The 20,170-nt window shown below is 40.5% G+C and overlaps 1 protein-coding gene across 6 annotated transcripts in view; it reads left to right on the top strand.

Annotated features, from left to right (window-relative positions):
* sema6a (sema domain, transmembrane domain (TM), and cytoplasmic domain, (semaphorin) 6A) overlaps positions 1-20,170 on the top strand; it is a 328,543-nt gene that overhangs the window by 264,488 nt on the left and 43,885 nt on the right. For 2 of the 6 annotated variants that reach the window (XM_061899543.1, XM_061899535.1), the window contains exons 17-19: positions 5,396-5,454; positions 12,574-12,594; positions 12,804-12,824. In XM_061899543.1, coding sequence (XP_061755527.1) covers positions 5,396-5,454; positions 12,574-12,594; positions 12,804-12,824 — 101 coding nt within the window. The remainder of the gene's footprint in view (positions 1-5,395; positions 5,455-12,573; positions 12,595-12,803; positions 12,825-20,170) is intronic. The other 4 variants (XM_061899550.1, XM_061899560.1, XM_061899555.1 and 1 more) reach the window with 2 other exon arrangements.

Raw genomic sequence — 20,170 nt, forward strand, 5'->3', positions numbered from 1 at the left:
ACTACTAAAAGACAAGTTGTCTTGTATGCTTACTATTTTATTTAAGGACAAACTTGCAATAAGAAACATATGTTTAATGTACCCTAAGATTATTTGTTCAAGTAAAGCCAGTAATGCAATTTTTTGTGGTCCCCTTTATTTAGAAAAGTACCAAAAAGTGTAGAAATAATTTTGGCACCGGTACTGGTACCAAAATATTGGAATCAGGATGACATCATTGGTTTATAATAGTTTTGCGATTTTTGTGGGGTAAAAAGGAAAATGTTACATATAATGTGTCGTTCTTTTTCAATGAAAAAAAACACAAATTCCATTAGTTGGCGAGCCTCACAAATTCTACTTAGCAACAAATTGCTTCACACATTTGAGTTTTCCACAATGCCACCAATCCTGTACAGAATGATGTCATGTGTTTTATATTTTTGTTGGGCTTTTGGTTACATATAACATCATAAAAGAAAAAATGACATTTTATTTGCATTATCATCTAGAACAGGGGTAGGGAACCTATGGCTCTAGAACAGGGGTCGGGAACCTTTTTCGCTGAGAGAGCCAAGAATCCAAATATTTTAAAATGTATTTCCGTAAGAGCCATATAAAAAAATGTTCAACACTGAACAACTAAATGTGTGCATTTTTAAGTGAGACCAACATTTCTAGAGTATAATAGGCCTCTTATTCTTTGTAATAACATTGTTATTCTGAAGCTAACTGTGGAGGGGACGTGGCCTGCGGGCCTGCAGCGAAGCAGGGTGTTGCCAGGATCGGCCTCGAAATCAACGACAGATGCGTAGATGGCCCACTTTTGCCTTGTTATCTAATCACCTGTCGCTCTGTTATAAGCAGCAGCCAGGAGGAGGGACAGGGTTGGGGTTGGAGCCAGAGCGCGAGCGAGAACAAAAGAGGAAAAGACAATTACTAGGAAGCAACTGAGAGACTTATTGAAAAATATAACAATATTGTAACCCTAAAACAGGCTCTCATGTCGGTGCTTGGTGGTCTGAAGAACCCCCGGGAGGGCAAGTCCCACACTAACCAATAATAAATACATAACTTCTTACCATTAACGCAACTTCTTGAACAGGTGCGGTAGAAAACGGATGGATGGATTCAAAATGCATGAGAATTTTTTCTATTTTGAGCGTTATTTTTAACACTCTGATTACAAGTGGAATTATTCATTACTTGTCGTGTCAAGCAATGTCAGCTCAGATTTATCCGAGAGCCAGATGCAGTCATCAAAAGAGCCACATCTGGCTCTAGAGCCATAGGTTCCCTACCCATGCTCTAGAGCCAGATGTGGCTCTTTTGATGACTGGCTCTCAGATCAATTTTAGCTGACATTGCTTAACACGATAAATAATGAATAAATCCGCTAGTAATCAGAGTATCAAAAATAACGTTCAAAATATAAAACATTCTCATGCATTTTCATCCATCCATCCGCTTTCTACTGCCCCTGTTCAAGAAGTCGCAGTAATGTTAAGAAGTATTTTATTTATTTTTGGCTAGCCTCAGAATAACAATGCTATTAAAAAGAATAAGAGACTTATTATACTCTAAAAATGTTGGTCTTTCTTAAAAATGCACGCATATAGATGTATTCAGTGTTAAAAAAAAAAAAAAGGAAAAAAAAGTTTCTCTCACGGAAATACTTTTTAAAATATTTGGCTTGTATGGCTCTCTCAGCCAAAAAGGTTCCCGACCCCTGATCTAGAATCTCCAAATTTGGGGATGTGTTTTGGTTTTTTTTTTTTAAGAAAAAAGTTATTTCAGTTTTCAGTCTCAGTTCTAGTTTATTTCGAACTTGCATACAATACAATGTGATGCATCCCACATTTCCAGTTGTTTCATTGCAGCACGTCTGAAAAGGAGTTGAAAGAATCAGAGGTTATTTAATCTCATCCCTTTTTATACCATTGCGATTGTATCCCATTTCCTTGTTCTCTGTAACAGAACAGTGAACAAATAAATAATAAATAAATAATATTAAGAAAATGAATATTAAATACATAAATAATATTTGTCTCAAGAAAAAAAAGGGCAAGACGTTCATCATAATTCTTGTTCTGTGTACTTTGTGAACATTTGTAGTTAGAACAGTCTATTAAACTGAATCATATTTATACTTTGTTGGATTTCTTTGGTTAATCCGTTCCGTAATTTAAGTCCACATACTTATATAATAAAGGTTTTAAGTGTCGTACAAGCATACAAATGTTATATATCTCATCTTTTGTTGAGAATAATTGTTGTACATTATTGGGTAGCAGGTTATAGCTTATTTGTAAAAAAATATATATATGATAATAATAAAAATTGGGGGATTTGGACATGCTTTTCTCTTACAACAATATTGAGTGTGCCCAACAAATTCCACCTCGCCACAAGCGCCTCCAAATCTGCCTTTTTTTTGTTTTTCTTTTATATAGCGCCACCGGTTCTGTCCAAGAAAAAGTCTTCAAATGAGGCGCCTAAGCTCCGAGGGGGCTCGGGGTTTACAGTAACTGTGAGGAAATGTGCAGTACTAAATACAAAAGCTGGCACTGCATTTCGGTTGAGAAATGCTAGTGTGTCTAAATTGTTATTATGGTTACACAAAGTAAATGGTAAATGCCACAAACAGATTGTGTTGCTTATCCTCCTAAAACAGTGCTTTTCTTTGTAAAGGGGAACATTATCACCAGACCTATGTAAGCGTCAATATATACCTTGATGTTGCAGAAAAAAGACTATATATTTTTTTAACCGATTTCCGAACTCTAAATGGGTGAATTTTGGCGAATTACACGCCTTTCTGTTTATGCCTCTCTGAGTGACGACGTCAGAACTTGACGTCACATCGGTACTCAACGCCATTTTTCCCCTACACATCGGACGCATCGAGTCAAATCAGCTGTTATTTTCCGTTTTTTCGACTGTTTTCCGATACCTTGGAGACATCATGCCTCGTCGGTGTGTTGTCGGAGGGTGTAACAACACGATCAGGGACGGATTCAAGTTGATTTACGTAGAATGTGCATCGATTAGCACGGCATGCTAATCGATCCTAACATGCTATTTAGGCTAGCTGTGTGTACATATTGCAGCATTATGCCTCATTTGTAGCTATATTTGCATCTAGCCTTTCCCTACATCCACATTTAATGCCAAACAAACACTTAGCAATCGACAGATTTAAGTTGCTCCAGTGTCAAGAGATGCAAAAGTCCCCCGTTTGGTTTTTACCGGCGACTCTACGACAGCGATGGCACAGCGATGCCAAAAATGTGTGGATATCCTGCGACACTCATAGCAGATGCATTCCCAACGATAAAGTCAACGAGATCACAGAGTTGAGTGTTGTTGATGTTATTAACTTATGTGCTAATCAGACATATTTGGTCGCGGTATGACTGCCAGCTAATCGATGCTAACATGCTATTTAGGCTAGCTGTATGTACATTTGAAACTATATTTACAGTCAGCAATTCCTTCCACCCACATTTAATGCGAAACAAACACTTACCAATCGACGGATTTAAGTTGATCCAGTGTCAATGCGAAAGTCCTGATCGGTTGTTCCGCACATTTTACCGGCGATGCTAACGCAAAGATGGCCGAATAGCGTCAATAGCTATTCCCCTCAATAGCTTCAGTTTCTTCTTCAATTTCATTTTCGCTATCTGCATCCATACTCCAACCATCTGTTTCAATACATGCGTAATCTGTTGAATCGCTTAAGCCGCTGAAATCCGAGTCTGAATCCGAGCTAATGTCGCTATATCTTGCTGTGCTATTCGCCATTGTTTGTATTGGAATCGCTATGTGACGTCACAGGGAAATGGACAGTGGCTTAAGCAAATTGCGAAAATCAAGCACTTTAAAGCTTTTTTTAGGGATATTCCGGTATGGGTAAAACTTTGAAAACATTTTTATAAAAATAAAATAAGCCACTGGGAACTGATTTTTATTGGTTTTAACCCTTCTGAAATTGTGATAATGTTCCCCTTTAACATGCCTCAAAGAGCAGTTTGGAATGTCGTACAAGCATACAAATGTTATATATCTCCTCTTTTGTTGAGAAGAATTGTTGTACATTCTTGGGTAGCAGGTTCTAGCTTATTTGTAAAAAAAAAATATCTATAATGATAATAGAAATTGGGAGATTTGGACATGCTTTTCTTGTACAACAGTATTGAGTGTGCCCAACAAATTCCACAGAGCCACAAGCGCCTCCAAATCTGCCTTTTTGTTTTGTTTTCTTTTATATAGCGCCACCAGTTCTGTCCAAGTAAAAGTCTTCAAATGTGAATTATAGTGTGAATTATATTTATATAGCGCTTTTCTCTAGTGACTCAAAGCGCTTTACATAGTGAAACCCAATATCTAAGTTACATTTAAACCAGTGTGGGTGGCACTGGGAGTGGTGGGTAAAGTGTCTTGCCCAAGGACACAACGGCAGTGACTAGGATGACGGAAGCGGGAATCGAACCTGCAACCCTCAAGTTGCTGACACGGCCGCTCTACCAACCGAGCTATGCCGAGGCTCCTAAGCTCCGAGGGGGCTCGGGGTTTACGGTAACTGTGAGGAAATGTGCAGTACTAACGACAAAAGCCTGCACTGCATTTCGGTTGAGAAATGCTAGTGTGTCTAAATTGTTATTATGGTTACACAAAGTAAATGGTAAATGCCACAAACAGAGTGCGTTGCTTATCCTCCTAGAACAGTGGTTTTCTTTGTAAGGCTTACACATTTTCGAAAGGAAAAAAAAAAAAGATTGTGGTGGTTGATGCAACTTTATGAGGGTTTGAGAAAAGTATCTTCATGCTGTAATTGTAACCAGTGGTGGGTGAGCGAGATGAGAGGCGGGGGGGGCCTGTCATGCGTGACCGCGATCCTGCTTGACAGTTGGTCCGCTCTGTTTCACAGATCTGCTGCCTGCTTGGTGGTCTTTCAAGCTGAAAACAGGTCTCTGTGCAGATTGTGTGGCTGAAAATAGCATCTCCAAAACTCCCTCACCCCCGTGTGATGACTCTCGCAGGGGCCTGGTTTCACCTGAGCGCCCCAAGCTTGACCCATGTGATTGGGACTTGTAGGAGAAATAGGGGGAAAGGTCTGGTGGAATAGTCATTGCACTAAAATAACATATAAATCTGTTGGTACCACCGGAATCATTGCCAGTTATGGATTTTTCTCCCTGCTTTATGACCTCTGTCTAGAGACCTTCAGGGTGCCTTCTAGGTTTTCTTTAATGACGTTCCAGTTGAGGGGCCTCCCTGCGGGCTCCTTCTTAGAAATACGCCCTGTCAAAGAATGCTTTTTGTTGTTTTCCTGAAGCGATGTGACTCGGTTTCGACGCGCCGGCTCTGGCCCGCTTCCCGCCGCTGACCATGATGTCTCTGTTCCCCGCAGATCGGCCTTTGAGCAGGACGTGGAGCATGGAAACACAGATGGCCTGGGAGACTGCCAAAGTAAGCAGGCCCTTTTCGCTCGCATCTTTCCTTTTTCACTACCATCCCATAACACACACACACACACACACACACTCCCATCTCTCTCTGCTAACTCTCTCCACCATCTTTGCTGCTGTCACCTTTTTCCTCCCGCCCCATCTGTTCCGCCCTCACAATCCTCTCTTTCAGCATCTTCCATCCATCTGCCCCGTTCGCCTCTCCTTCCCTCCTGCATCTTTGCTCCCCTCGGTCAGTGGAGTTCTGTGTCCTGTGGCGCAAAGACTGTCTTCCTTCTTGCAAACCGTCACATAAACAGTCAGCGCCACAGTGGGAAAAGGACTTTGCTTGTGTGCAGTCACACATTTTTGAGTACAAAACAGGCCTCAGAACTCTCAACCCAATTAGTCAGCCTCCAACACCTTACACATTGTATACATCAGTGTTTTTCAACCACCGTGCCGTCAGATACAGTCGGGTGTGCCGTGGGAGGTTATCTAATTTCACCTATTTGGGTCAAAAATATTTTTTGCAAACCAGTAATTATAATCTGCAAATGATGTGTTATTGTTGAGTGTCGACGCTGTCTAGAGCTCGGCAGAGTAACTGTGTAACACCCTTCTATATCAGTACTCCCGTCCAAAGGCAAAACCCAGTAACTCAATGTTGGTCAAAACTGAGCTGATAATAATTTTGGAGTTCCTAGATGATATGCTTTACATTAGTGTATGCGATATTGTAATTTGTTCCGTAGGTAAGCTGTTACGCGCATGGCAGGACCTAACAACTACCACATAACCGCGTAGATACAACAGAAAAACCTAGTATCTCAAGGGACCAATCGGAGCTTCTTTGTCAGTCGCCTTATTGTCTTTAATGAGACATTTGCACGAATGGGGGCCGACGGTTCGCAGCCGAGTGTGAAGCGACCGGAATGAGAATCAGCACCTCCAAGTCCGAGTCCATGGTTCTCTCCTGGAAAAGGGTCGAATGCCATCTCCGGGTTGAGGGAGGAGACCCTGCCCCAAGTGGTGGAGTTCAAGTACCTAGGAGTCTTGTTCACGAGTGAGGGAAGAGTGGATCGTGAGATCGACAGGCGGATCGGTGCGGCGTCTTCAGTAATGCGGACGTTGTACCGATCCGTTGTGGTGAAGCAGGAGCTGAGCCGGAAATCAAATCTCTCAATTTACCGGTCGATCTACGTTCCCATCCTCACCTATGGTCATGAGCTTTGGGTCATGACCGAAAGGATAAGATCACAGGTACAAGCGGCCGAAATGAGTTTCCTCCGCCGGGTGGCGGGGCTCTCCCTTAGAGATAGGGTGAGAAGCTCTGCCATCCGGGAGGAACTCAAAGTAAAGCCGCTGCTCCTTCACATCGAGAGGAGCCAGATGAGGTGGTTCGGGCATCTGGTCAGGATGCCACCCGAACGTCTCCCTAGGGAGGTGTTTAGGGCACGTCCGACCGGTAGGAGGCTACGGGGAAAACCCAGGACACTTTCGGAAGATTATGCCTCCCGGCTGGCCTGGGAACGCCTCGGGATTCCCCGGGAAGAGCTGGACGAAGTGGCTGGGGAGAGGGAAGTCTGGGTTTCCCTGCTTAGGCTGTTGCCCCCGCGACCCGACCTCGGATAAGCGGAAGAAGATGGATGGATGGGGGCCGACGGTCAACCTGATTATGTGATATTATGGCACCAAGGGGATATTTGGAAGATTGGCCCAGGACGTTGCAAGCACCTTCATTAAATGTATTGTTCTTGATTCTTCCCCTTACATACTCTTTTGGGCAGATAACTGTGGAGGTCAAAATAAAAACTGGACGCTGTACACGGCTCTTGCCCAATGTGCAAACGCAGAATGGGGCCCACCCGAGAGTGTGATAAAATATCTGGAGAAAGGGCACACGTTCATGACAACAGATTCAATCCATGGCGCAATCGGCAAGAAAATGAAAGCTCAAGAAAACATCTATACGTTTGATGACTTTGTAGATCTTTGTAAGACAGCATCAAGATAGATTGGTTTTCCTTTGTTTTCTCAAAATCAGCTTGACGTGAGTTACCAGGTTTTGCCTTTGGGCGTGAGAGTAGATGGCAGCCAGTAGCTAATTGCTCTGTAGATGTCGGAAACAGCGGGAGGCAGTGTGCAGGTAAAAAGTAAAAAAATAAATAAACAAAAGGCGAAAAGGCATTGAAGTTTAGGGAAGGCTATGCAGAACAAAACTAAAACTGAACTGGCTACAAAGTAAACAAAAACAGAATGCTGGACGACAGCAAAGACTTACTATGGAGCAAAGACGGTGTCCACAATGTACATCCCATCATGACCTGACCATCAGCAATGTGGCCACAAAGAAGGATAAAAACAACTGAAATATTTTTGATGGCTAAAACAAATTTCGCTCAAAGGAAGACATGAAACTGCTACAGGAAATTACCAAAAAAAAAAGAGACGAAGTCACCAAAATAGGAGTGTGAGACAAGAGCTAAAACACTACACACAGGAAAAAAGCAATAAACTCAAAGTCCCATGATGTGACAGGTGGTGACAGTACACCTACTGTGAGACAAGAGATATATTGATGCATGTTTGGTCATGGTTTAAAGCAGGGGTCACCAACACGGTGCCTGCGGGCCCCAGGTAGCCCGTAAGACCAGATGAGTCGCCCGCTGGCCTGTTCCAAAAATAGCTCAAATAGCAGCACTTACCAGTGAGCTGCCTCTATTTTTTAAATTGTATTTATTTACTAGCAAGCTGGTCTCGCTATGCTCAGCATTTTTAATTCTAAGAGAGACAAAACTGAAATAGAATTTGAAAATACAAGAAAATATTTTAAAGACTTGGTCTTCACTTGTTTGAATAAATTCATTTATTTGTTTACTTTGCTTCTTATAATTTTCAGAAAGACAATTTTAGACAAAAAATACAACCTTAAAAATGATTTTAGGATTTTTAAACACATATACCTTTTTAAATTCCTTCCTCTTCTTTCCTGACAATTTAAATCAATGTTCTAGTAGAGTATTTTTTTATTGTAAAGAATAATACATTAATTTTAGTTTAATTCTTCATTTTAGCTTCTGTTTTTTTGACGAAGAATATTTGTGAAATATTTTTTCAAACTTGTGATTAAAATTCCAAAAATATATTCTGGCAAAATCTAGAAAATCTGTAGAATCAAATTTAAATCTTATTACAAAGTGGATTTTAACCTATTTAAAACATGTCATAAAATTTTTTAAATTAATCTTAATCAGAAAAAATTACTAATGATGTTCAATAAAAAAAATGTTTTTATTTTTTCACAAAGATTCGAATTAGCTAGTTTTTTCCTTCATTTTTTTTCGGTTGAATTTTGAATTTTAAAGAGTCGAAATTAAAGATAAACTATGTTTCAAAAAATATTTTTCATTTTTTTCGTGTTTCCTCCTTTTTTAAACCGTTCAATTAAGTGTTTTTTTCATCATTCCTTCTCTACAAAAAACCTTCTGTAAAAGGACAAAAAAATATACGACGGAATTACAGACAAAAATACCCATTCTTACTGTCAACTGAGTTTCGTTTTTTAATGATTTCTACTGGTGGTGTGCCTCTGGATTTTTTCAATGCAAAAAATATGGCTTGGCTCAAAAATGGTTGAAAAACACTGGTATACATGACCCTTTGCGGTCCAGTTTGGCTCGACCCGTCAGCTGTTGTACTTTTGTTATGATTCATCCATCCATCCATTCTATCTACCGCTTGTCCCTTCTAGGGTCGCAGGGGGTCGCTGGAGCCTATCTCAGCTGCATTCGATGTGTTCTCATTAGAATTCAATTGAAAATCACACACAAAGTGAAGCAAGGTCGTAAATGGACGTAAAAGAAGGTTTGGGAAAGCTCATTCCCTGCAGAAAGTTGTCTCACCACAAAACACTCCATAAACATGGTGGACATGAAACAAAAAAAAAAGTTAACTGTAATTTGAAAGTGGTTAGGGCATCTACGTCATTTGGAACATTGCGATATCTTAGCCTTATTTGAGCAGGGAACCATATTTGGTAACACAAGTAAATGAATATAATGAGGATAATCAGCATTGAAAAGTTCACAGGTTACTCTTCTAACGGTTGAGAAGTAAAAGTCTATTCATTTTGCCTTCAAGCGTAGCTCAAGTTTACTCAGCAGGTTTGAAAAAAAATAATTTCTTTATTGTTCTTAAGCTGCCTTCCCTTAAAGTGCATCCCTATTAAAAAAATGGTCTAGATTACCAGGATTCCTAGAAATGGGACTCAAGATTGTGTTTCATTTACATGCCCCGAGGGATAGGGATAATTTCACTAAAGGGGACCTACGATGGTTTTGATCTACATTTAAACACTTCCTTGTGGTCTAGCTCAGGGGTCTGTAACGTTTTTGAGGCCCAGAACCCCCAAACTGATGGAGAGATGCAGCGGGGACCCCTCACTTATATATGAAACTCAAAAATTTGAAGATGGTGTAAAAGTCCATTCATTTAAGCAATTTACCTTCAAATGTAAAACTAATTGTGAACACTGATTGGCATAGTAATGCCTGGTTTGTCCCTCCGTGGATGCGTCGACAAGAACACGGTAAGATATAATAAAATGTTTTCTAAATAACAAAAGGATCTCTGAAGAGAAATACTGGAGCTAATAAAAAAGGCAAACCAAAAACGCTAGTATGAAAACTAGGAAGTACAAATAGACAACTAAAATGGCACGTAGGCACAAAAAGATAAAACAAATCATCAGTATGTAAACTGGAATAAACAAGTGGCTTAGCGTGAGAAGCTAGCGTGAATATAAGCATAGACAAGTAGCAGTCGTCACCTGTTGCATGAGAGCTGATTTATGGACCCAGACTCAACAAAGAAAAGAGGAAGGCTTATATAGGGAGCAATCAAGGAGATCCAGGTGTGTGTAGAAAACAAGGAGCAGGTGAAAGCAATGTGTAACCATGGTAACGGACTAAACAGGAAGTGAGTGGGTCAGAAGAGAATGAAACAAAGATGGAAAAATAAACCTGTGAAGATCCGAGTCACGGATCGCAACACTAATATGTGATATAAAAATATTACATACACAGTGAAATATGTCAACCTTTTATTTGTTGTTGTTATTTTAAATACACTAAATTGCCAAAAAGAATTGCCCACACATCCAAATGATCAGAATCAGGTGTCCTAATCACTTGGCCTGGCCACATGGATGACAGAGTCTGGTGTGGATGAACTTGACTGGCCTGCACAGAGTCCTGACCTGAACCCAATAGAACACCTTTGGAATGAGATAGAACGGAGACTGAGAGCCAGGCTTTCTCGACCAACATCAGTGTGTGACCTCACCAGTGCGCTTTTGGAAGATAGGTCGAAAATTCCTATAAACACACTCCGCAACCTTGTGGAAACCCTTCCCAGAGGAGTTGAAGCTGTAATACAGTAGCTGCAAAAGGTGGACCCACATCATATTGAACCTTACGGGTTAGGGATGGCACTTCAAGTTCATATGTGAGTCAAGGCAGGTGGCCCAATACTTTTGGCAATATAGTGTAGCTGTCTTAAATGCTAAGATTGTTGGCATGCCGCCCATGTGGTCACCCATCAGCACCCTGTCATGTCCACCCCTTGGGACAGATTGACTGTTAACAAAATCTATTTGTACTTTTAACGTCATATTGTATTATTATAATTTTAAACAGTATAATTATTTATTTACATTTATATTTCAAACATGCAAGACACAGTAAGAAGGGTGGCCATGTCACTGGTGTTTATTAACTAATGTTAGTGTGTATTTAAATAGATTTAAATTTATGGAAAAATTGCATATAGAATATAAATATAAACATTACAAAAATACATAAAATAAAACAAATCAACAAAAGACTCCAAGACTCCCCTGCAGTACCTCTGTGGACCCCCGAGGGGATGTAGATCCATGTTGAAGACCTCTGGTCTCGATAATGTTTGTAGTATACTGTATGTTTGTAAATTTGCTGTAAATTTTGCTCTACAGTCACATTTATAACTTACTTTCTGTGAATATCTGCAAGATGTTTGTTTGTAAAGGCGACCCCTATTGAGGGTAAACGAAACCATGCCCCGTCATCTCCAAAAAGTACACTATTAAAAATATATATCTTGAAGACAAACGTCATAGCATATTTTTTTCCAGACTCGGTCCAACATAAAGTTAAAGTTAAAGTACCAATGATTGTCACACACACACTAGGTGTGGCGAAATTATTCTCTGCATTTGACCCATCACCCTTGATCACCCCCTGGGAGGTGAGGGGAGCAGTGGGCAGCAGCGGTACCGCGCCCGGGATTCATTTTTGGTGATTTAACCCCCAATTTCAACCCTTAATGCTGAGTGCCAAGCAGGGAGGTTATGGGTCCCATTTTTATAGTCTTTGGTATGACTCGGCCGGGATTTGAACTCACCACCTATCGATCTCAGGGCGGACACTCTAACCACTTGGCCACTGAGTAAAGCTCATGAACATTATATGGATTCACCCAGTCAAAACTTTTAGTACACCTGGCCACTTTTTAAAAAGCATTTATGTCGCGGCATCTCACACGTCTGTGTAATTATACGCATGCCACAGTTTGATTTAAATAATACTTTATTCTACCTTTTTCTTGTGATTTCTCGAACTAATCTGGCTTCATACCAGAGCTCCTACCCCTCTGGCTGATAGCTTTTCTAAATGTCTAAATAACTACTTTCACCTCACTGTGATATCACAACGTAGCCAGACTGCAAAATCCCCCCAAACAGTGGCATCCAAAACTGCATGCAAGCTCATGCCAAAATGCATGAACCTTATAATTGACTGCTTTGGCATTGTTTAACACAATTATACAACATAGTAACAACTTTTAAATAGGTCCCCTTTAATCTCGTCGTTGAGTCTTTTTAAATTAATCATTGTCAAGGGAGTGAATTTTTCTCGCTGTAGCTGGGCCGTTTCTCATATTGATTTCGACAAAATGAAGTTAGTTTTTTTTCCATCATTTCAATCAGTATTTTAAGAGGACGTTGGCAGAACATTGACCATGGAAATAATTACGCAACTGTTTTGTGCCCTTAATTGCATGCAATAACGTACTTTTTCCTTATCCCTTCTACTTTCAGATACCTTTGTGGCACTGAATGGTAAGTGTCCAACATTTACCGTAAAAAGGCAATCAAATAAGAGAGAGCAACATTTTATCCCTTATACACTGTTTAAGTCCAGCCACACCTCTTCATCCCCTGAATGAATTGTTCCTCTCAGGGAAATGAAAACTCCTCCCACCTGTAAAGACGGGGTTATTAACGACCACAGGTTTAACTGAATTTATGTCATTCCTTCTTTTTGATAGACGTTCCTTCCAGTTATAAAGGTAATGAAACAATCAATCATTGACGACCCATTCAACCCCCATAGCCCCAACCCCAACTTGTAGTAGCCACCTCCCTTCCTATCTGTTGTCCTGGTAAAGAAATTAGAAATAGGAACATCTTTAACCTTGACTCTGATTTTATTAGCTCTATTAGAGCCTGTCATCCCCCTACCCTTTCCTCGTTATCCCCCCTGCAAATGTATCGATTAGCCCTGACCTTTGCATAACTATTCGGATGGATCTTGTTGTTGCTGGGTAAAAGCCTTGATGGCCAAAAACTACCTCAGTGCATTTCAGGAAGACATCAACTGTCAACAGAGAGGAGAAAAGAGGTCTGAAAATGATTGCGTACATCTCCCATCTGATAATGTCATTACCTGTATTAAGAAACAAAACATATTTCAAGCAGATATGCAACATGAGAATATGGGCCTGATCTACTAAGAACCAAATACCACAAAGTAAACATGTGAAAACCATAACATTTCTTGTACGATTAGTGACTGCTGCATAATTATGCATTTTTTTTAAATGAATGCTTCACATAGAGTGTCGATGAAAAGTGAGCGTTATTGTCTTTGTAAAGGCAGACAACTTGATACAATATGAGATTATGCAAGAGGTCACAACGGCAGTCAGATCCATACACAATGACACCAATCATTGTATAACCCCATCCCAGCCCTCATTCCTCACCTTTCTTCGTGGCTGTAACCCCAGTGTCAGTCGTTGGAGGTCAGGGGTCATGTAAATGTGCTTGTGCCTCTACAGTCATGGTCAAAAGTTTACATACACTTGTAAAGAACATAATGTCATGACTGTCTTGAGTTTTCGACAATTTCTACAACTCTTATTTTTTTGTGATAGAGTGATTGCAGCACATACTTGTTGGTCACAAAAAACATTCTTCAAGTTTGGTTCTTTTATTAATTTTTTTAATAGTTCTACAGAAAATGTGAGCAAATGTGCTGGGTCAAAAGTATACATACAGCAATGTTAATATTTGGTTACATGTCCCTTGGCAAGTTTCACTGCAATAAGGCGCTGTTGGTAGCCATCCACAAGCTTCTGGGTGAATTTTTGACCCCTCCTCTTGACAAAATTGGTGCAGTTCAGCTAAATTTGTTGGTTTTCTGACGTTGACTTGTTTCTTCAGCATTGTCCACATGTTGTAAGTCAGGACTTTGGGAAGGCCATTCTAAAACTCAAATTCTATCATGATTTAGCTATCCCTTTCCCACTTTTGACATTTGTTTGGGGTCATTGTCCTGTTGGAACACCCAACTGTGCCCAAGACCCAACCTCCAGTCTGATGATTTTAGGTTATCCTAAATAAATTATTCAGGATGAATAAATAAAAAAAGTAATCCTCCTTTTTCATTGTCCCATTTACTGTTTGTAAAGCACCAGTTCCATTGGCAACAAAACAGGCCCAGAGCATATTACTATCACCACCATGCTTGACGGTAGGTATAGTGTTCCTGGGATCAAAGGCCTCACCTTTTCTCCTTCAAACATATTGCAGCACGGTGGAAGAGGGGTTAGTGCCTCGGCCTCACAATACGAAGGTCCTGAGTAGTCCTGGGTTCAATCCCACCTCCAAAAACATGCACCTGGGGATAGGTTGATTGGCAACACTAATTTCGCCCTAGTGTGTGAATGTGAGTGTGAATGTTGTCTGTCTATGTGTGTTGGACCTGTGATGAGGTGGCGACTTGTCCAGGGTGTACACCGCCTTCCGCCCGATTGTAGCTGAGATAGGGACCTGCGCCCCACCGCGACCCCAAAGGGATTAAGCGATAGAAAATAGATGGATGGATGGATATTGCTGGGTATTGTGGCCAAATAGCTCAATTTTGGTTTCATCTGACCACAGAACTTTTCTCCAGAAGGTCTTATTTTGTCAATGTGATGTCAGATGAAACAAAAATTCATAAAAGAACCAAACTTCATGAATGTATTTTGTGACCAACAAGTATGTGCTGTAATCACTCTATCACAAAAAACTAAAAGTTGTGGAAATTATCGGAAACTTAAGAGAGCCACGACATTATGTTCTTTACAAGTGTATGTAAACTTTTGACCACGACTGTATAAACACATTCATCTCACTCAAACATATACAGTCCACACACAAACACACAATGACCTGTTTTAGCGGGGGTGTCAGTGCTTGATATGGATTTGTAGATTAGTAAATGCCTCCTCTCCACTCGCTCCTTCTTTACTCCAGACTAGACGTCGTCACCTCGCTTTTAATCTGTAGGGAGCGGGGGGGAAAAACAGCGAGAGAGGGTGTGCATCCGTCGGCAGTTTATGGCTGTTTTTTTTTTTTTGATCCGTGGAGAAGCTTCGAGGCTCTATCTCTCGCTCTCTATATGTGTGTCATCTGCCTGAATTGCACTTCTCCTGGCGGTGGGGGGATGAATTATAAAATAGGCCTGTCACACTAATCTCTCAGCCTTGGGCCAATAGTTAAATAAATCATTTTAATGATTGCCACGCCACACGGAGAAGGAGAATGGGGGGTCTGGGTGGTGTCGTGAGGGTGTGTGCTAGTTTACCAGCAGCCTTAGTAATACATCCTAACCCCACCATTCCTCCCTGTTGAAACACAGGCGTAAACACACAGGGAAACACATCTGCTGCAGCGTGCACATAAACACACACACCGCTGTCACCTCCGTGTTTAGAGCGTGTAAAAATTAGTGAGCTGAGTCCCACAAAGGCTTCATTCTATTAAGTGAAATGTGGAGCCGGTGCCAAATTGAGAAGGACGGCTTAAGTGGGCACCCTAGGATGCTAATGTGATTAGGTTGGATGGAAAATAAACAAGATCAGATTTGTGATACATATTCATGCATAAAATTGACTAGAATGGCTACATCGGATGCATACCAAATAGACACAAACACGTTTTGCAAGTGCCCTAAATGTTGGCTAATTTGCAGTCATACTCAAAAAAACGTATGGTGTTAAAAGTAGGTTTGCAGAGTCGACTATAGTGATGATGTCACAGAGTTTATCCAACTTTTAAAATCTTAATCGTGCAAAAAGGCGGTCGTATGACGACCAAGGTACCACTGGAATGTGAAATCTTCAAAGTCAAACACTTCCCTGTGTCATAATGTGGGGGATAGCAACTTGCTGCGGGGTCGTTCTCCCAGGAAAGTAGACGGACTACTTGGGAGATGGCGTGCGGGTATACACATGATTTAATTGTAACTCGAAAAAGGGTACAAACAAAAGGCGCTCTCAGAAGAGGTACACAAACTTGACTATGAAAACAAAACTACCATTAAAGGGGAACATTATCACAATTTCAAAAGGTTTAAAAACAAAAAAAATCAATTCCCAGTGGCTTGTTTTATTTTTCGAAGTTTTTTTCAAAATTTTACACCTCCCAGAATATCCCTAAAAAAGGCTTTAAAGTTCTTGATTTTCGCTATTTGCGATGCGACTGTCCATTTCCCTGTGACGTCATACAGGGCTGCCAATACAAACAACATGGCGGTTACCACAGCAAGATATAGCGACATTAGCTCGGATTCAGACTCGGATTTCAGCGGCTTAAGCGATTCAACAGATTACGCATGTATTGAAACAGATGGTCGGAGTATGGAGGCAGATCGCGAAAACGAAATTGAAGAAGAAATTGAAGCTATTGAGCGAATAGCTATTGACACTATTCGGCTATAGCATGGGTGTACCTAATGAAGTGGCCCATAGCATGGCTGCCTTATTAGCATCGCCGGTAAAATGTGCGGACCAAACGATCAGGACTTTCGCATCTTGTGACACTGGAGCAACCTAAATCCGTCGATTGGTAAGTGTTTGTTTCGCATTAAATGTGGGTATCTAGTTTCAAATGTACATACAGCTAGCGTAAATAGCATGTTAGCATCGATTAGCGTAGCATGTTAGCATTGATTAGCTAGCAGTCATGCCTTGACCAAATATGTTTGATTAGCACATAAGTCAACAACATCAACAAAACTTACCTTTGTGATTTCGTTGACTTAATCGTTGCAAATGCATTTGCAGGTTATCCATACATCTCTGTGCCATGTCTGCCTTAGCATCGCTGGGAAAATGTGCAGACACTCTGGCAAATTCAATGGGGGTCTGGCGCCAGATTTCTTGCCAGTGGTGCAACTTTAATCCCTCCCTGTTAGTGTTGTTACACCCTCCGACAACACACCGACGAGGCATAATGTCTCCAAGGTTCCAAAAAATAGTCGAAAAAACGGAAAATAACAGAGCTGAGACCCGGTGTTTGTAATGTGAAAATGAATATGGCGGGTGTATTACCTCGGTGACGTCACATTCTGACGTCATCGCTAAAAGACCGATAAACAGAAAGGCGTTTAATTTGCCAAAATTCACCCATTAGAGTTCGGAAATCGGTTAAAAAAATACATGGTCTTTTTTCTGCAACATCAAGGTATATATTTACGCTTGCATAGGCTTCACGGTGGCAGAGGGGTTAGTGCGTCTGCCTCACAATACGAAGGTCCTGCAATCCTGGGTTCAGATCCAGGCTCGGGATCTTTCTGTGTGGAGTTTGCATGTCCTCCCCGTGAATGCGTGGGTTCCCTCCGGGTACTCCGGCTTCCTCCCACTTCCAAATACATGCACCTGGGGATAGGTTGATTGGCAACACTAAATTGGCCCTAGGGTGTGAATGTGAGTGTGAATGTTGTCTGTCTATCTGTGTTGGCCCTGCGATGAGGTGGCGACTTGTCCAGGGTGTACCCCGCCTTCCGCCCGATTGTAGCTGAGATAGGCGCCAGCGCCCCCCGCGACCCCAAAAAGGGAATAAGCGGTAGAAAAAAATGGATAGGTTTGGTGATAATGTTCCCCTTTAAGGCTAAACTTTGGACATGAAACAAAAAACACTTACTGTGGCTTGACAGGAGCAGCATGGACTTTGGCATGAAAAACTAGCATGGACAGAGCATGTAAAGAACACAATGATGCCAGGCCGACTGACCAACAATGACAGGCTTAAATAATGCCTCTGATTAGTGCTCGGTTAGCAGGTGAGTGGCCGAACACTAATCAGGGACAGGTGAACATAATTTGCAACCATGGCAACAAAACAAGGGAGTGAAAAAAAACAGGAACTTAAAGAGTCCAAAGGTAAACAGAACATAGCCAAACAAGACGTGATCAAAAGACATGACACACTGCCATGTTGTTTTTACTAAAAAGGCAAACAAATATGTTGAAAAATAATGATAAGAGATTGAATCCATTTCAGACTGAACGTCAAAGTAAGTTCTATTTCCTGTTCTGTGGTTATAACCCTAGTTTCCTCATCGGCATCAATGTTACTGTATGTTTAAAGAAAACGATACACAATTCTGAAGAAAAAGCATGACATGAATTGATTAACATGGACCCAGACTTAAACAAGTTGAAAAACTCATTCGGGTGTTACCATTTAGTGGTCAATTGTACGGAATATGTACTGAACTGTCCAATCTACTAATAAAAGTTTCTATCAATCAATCAAGACAATGGTTTTAAATCTCAAAGTTGTGTTTGACTTTTTAAGCATACAGAGTTTCAGTTTTCAGTTCAGTTCAGTTTCAGTTTATTTCGAACATGCATTCGATACAATGTAACTCATCACATATTTCCAATTGTTTCATAACAGCACATCCGAAAAAGGAGTAGGAAGAAGCTGAGCTTATTTAATCCTACCCCTTTTCATACCGCAGGAATTTTATCCTATTTCCTTGTTCTTTGTAAAATAACAGTAAACAATTAAATAATAAACACATAATATACCATAGTAAGTAAACAAATAATAAATAAATAAATTATCTTTGTCTCAATACAAAAAAAAAAAAAATCCCTTAACATTTACTTTGAACTCCTAATTGTCTGAATTTTCTGTCCGTCGACTATTGTATTTGGCTATATTATTATATTTTCTAGATTGCAGACCGCCACCAAGGCCAAATACTCAATCCAAAAAAAGTTTACTTCTATTATTAAACTATATTGTCTGTGTTAATTGTATGTTGTTGAAATATAAAGTCTTACGCAAAAACGATGCCTTTACCAGTATCCAAAATACAGTGGACCCTTCCTGGGACCGTACCTTCTCCGCAAAGTTTTATACAAATTAGCTCAGTAGTTTTTGCATTATTATTCTAACAAAACAATAAACATATAAAACAGCCTTGAACAGACAGAAGTTCTCCACCAAGGCAGACTGTGCCTCTTTGGATCTGCACTACATTTTACTGCTTGTGCTGAATTTAAACCTTAACATTTTTTGGTGAAAAATAAAGCTAAATGTAGGAACTATCGACAAAGTGCTATGAGTGGAGCAGTGAGACAGAAAGCAAATAGACCAGCATTCCTTCTTAATCGAAAGCATCATAATAATCCCCTCAATTCCCCCCAAAAATGGATTAACTCGCTGGACTATAAAGACAATATAACATACATCCATAAACATGGATGCATATGCAAAAGTGCAATACATTTATCTGTACAGTAATCTATTTATATCTGCACTTTATTGCTCTTTTATCCTGAACTGCAAAAAGCTATTGTAACAAAATTTCGTTCTTATTTGTACTGTTAAAGTGTCCGCCCTGAGATCGGTAGGTTGTGAGTTCAAACCCCGGCCGAGTCACACCAAAGAGTATAAAAATAGGACCTATAACCTCCCTGCTTGGCACTCAGCATCAAGGGTTGGAATTGGAGGTTAAATCATTCCCGGGCACGGCCACTGCTGCTGCTCACTGCTCCCCTCACCTCCCATTGAGTGAGGACGACGGGTCGAATGCAGAGGATAATCTCACCGCACTTAGTGTGTGTGTGTGTGACAACCATTGGTACTTTAAAGGCCTACTGAAACCCACTACTACTGACCACGCAGTCTGATAGTTTATACGTCAATGATGAAATATTAACATTGCAACACATGCCATTACGGCCTTTTTAGTTTACTAAATTGCAATTTTAAATTTCCCGCGAAGTGTCGTGTTGAAAACGTCGCGGTATGATGACTCGTATGATGACGCGTGCCTTTGACGTCTCGGGTTGTGGCAGACATTATTTTCCAGCCCGATCCAAGCAGAATGAATTGATTAACGTGGACCCCGACTTAAACAAGTTGAAAAACTTATTCGGGTGTTACCATTTAGTGGTCAATTGTACGGAATATGTACTGAACTGTGAAATTTACTAATAAAAGTATCAATCAATCAATCAATCAATCAATCAAAAAAACAGTATTCTGGACATCTGTGTTGCTGAATGTTTTGCAATGTATTCAATTAATAATGGAGAAGTCAAAGTAGAAAGATGGAGGTGGGAAGCTT

This window comes from Nerophis ophidion, linkage group LG01 (assembly GCF_033978795.1).
Source record: "Nerophis ophidion isolate RoL-2023_Sa linkage group LG01, RoL_Noph_v1.0, whole genome shotgun sequence".
NCBI classification, from domain to species: Eukaryota; Metazoa; Chordata; class Actinopteri; order Syngnathiformes; family Syngnathidae; genus Nerophis; species Nerophis ophidion.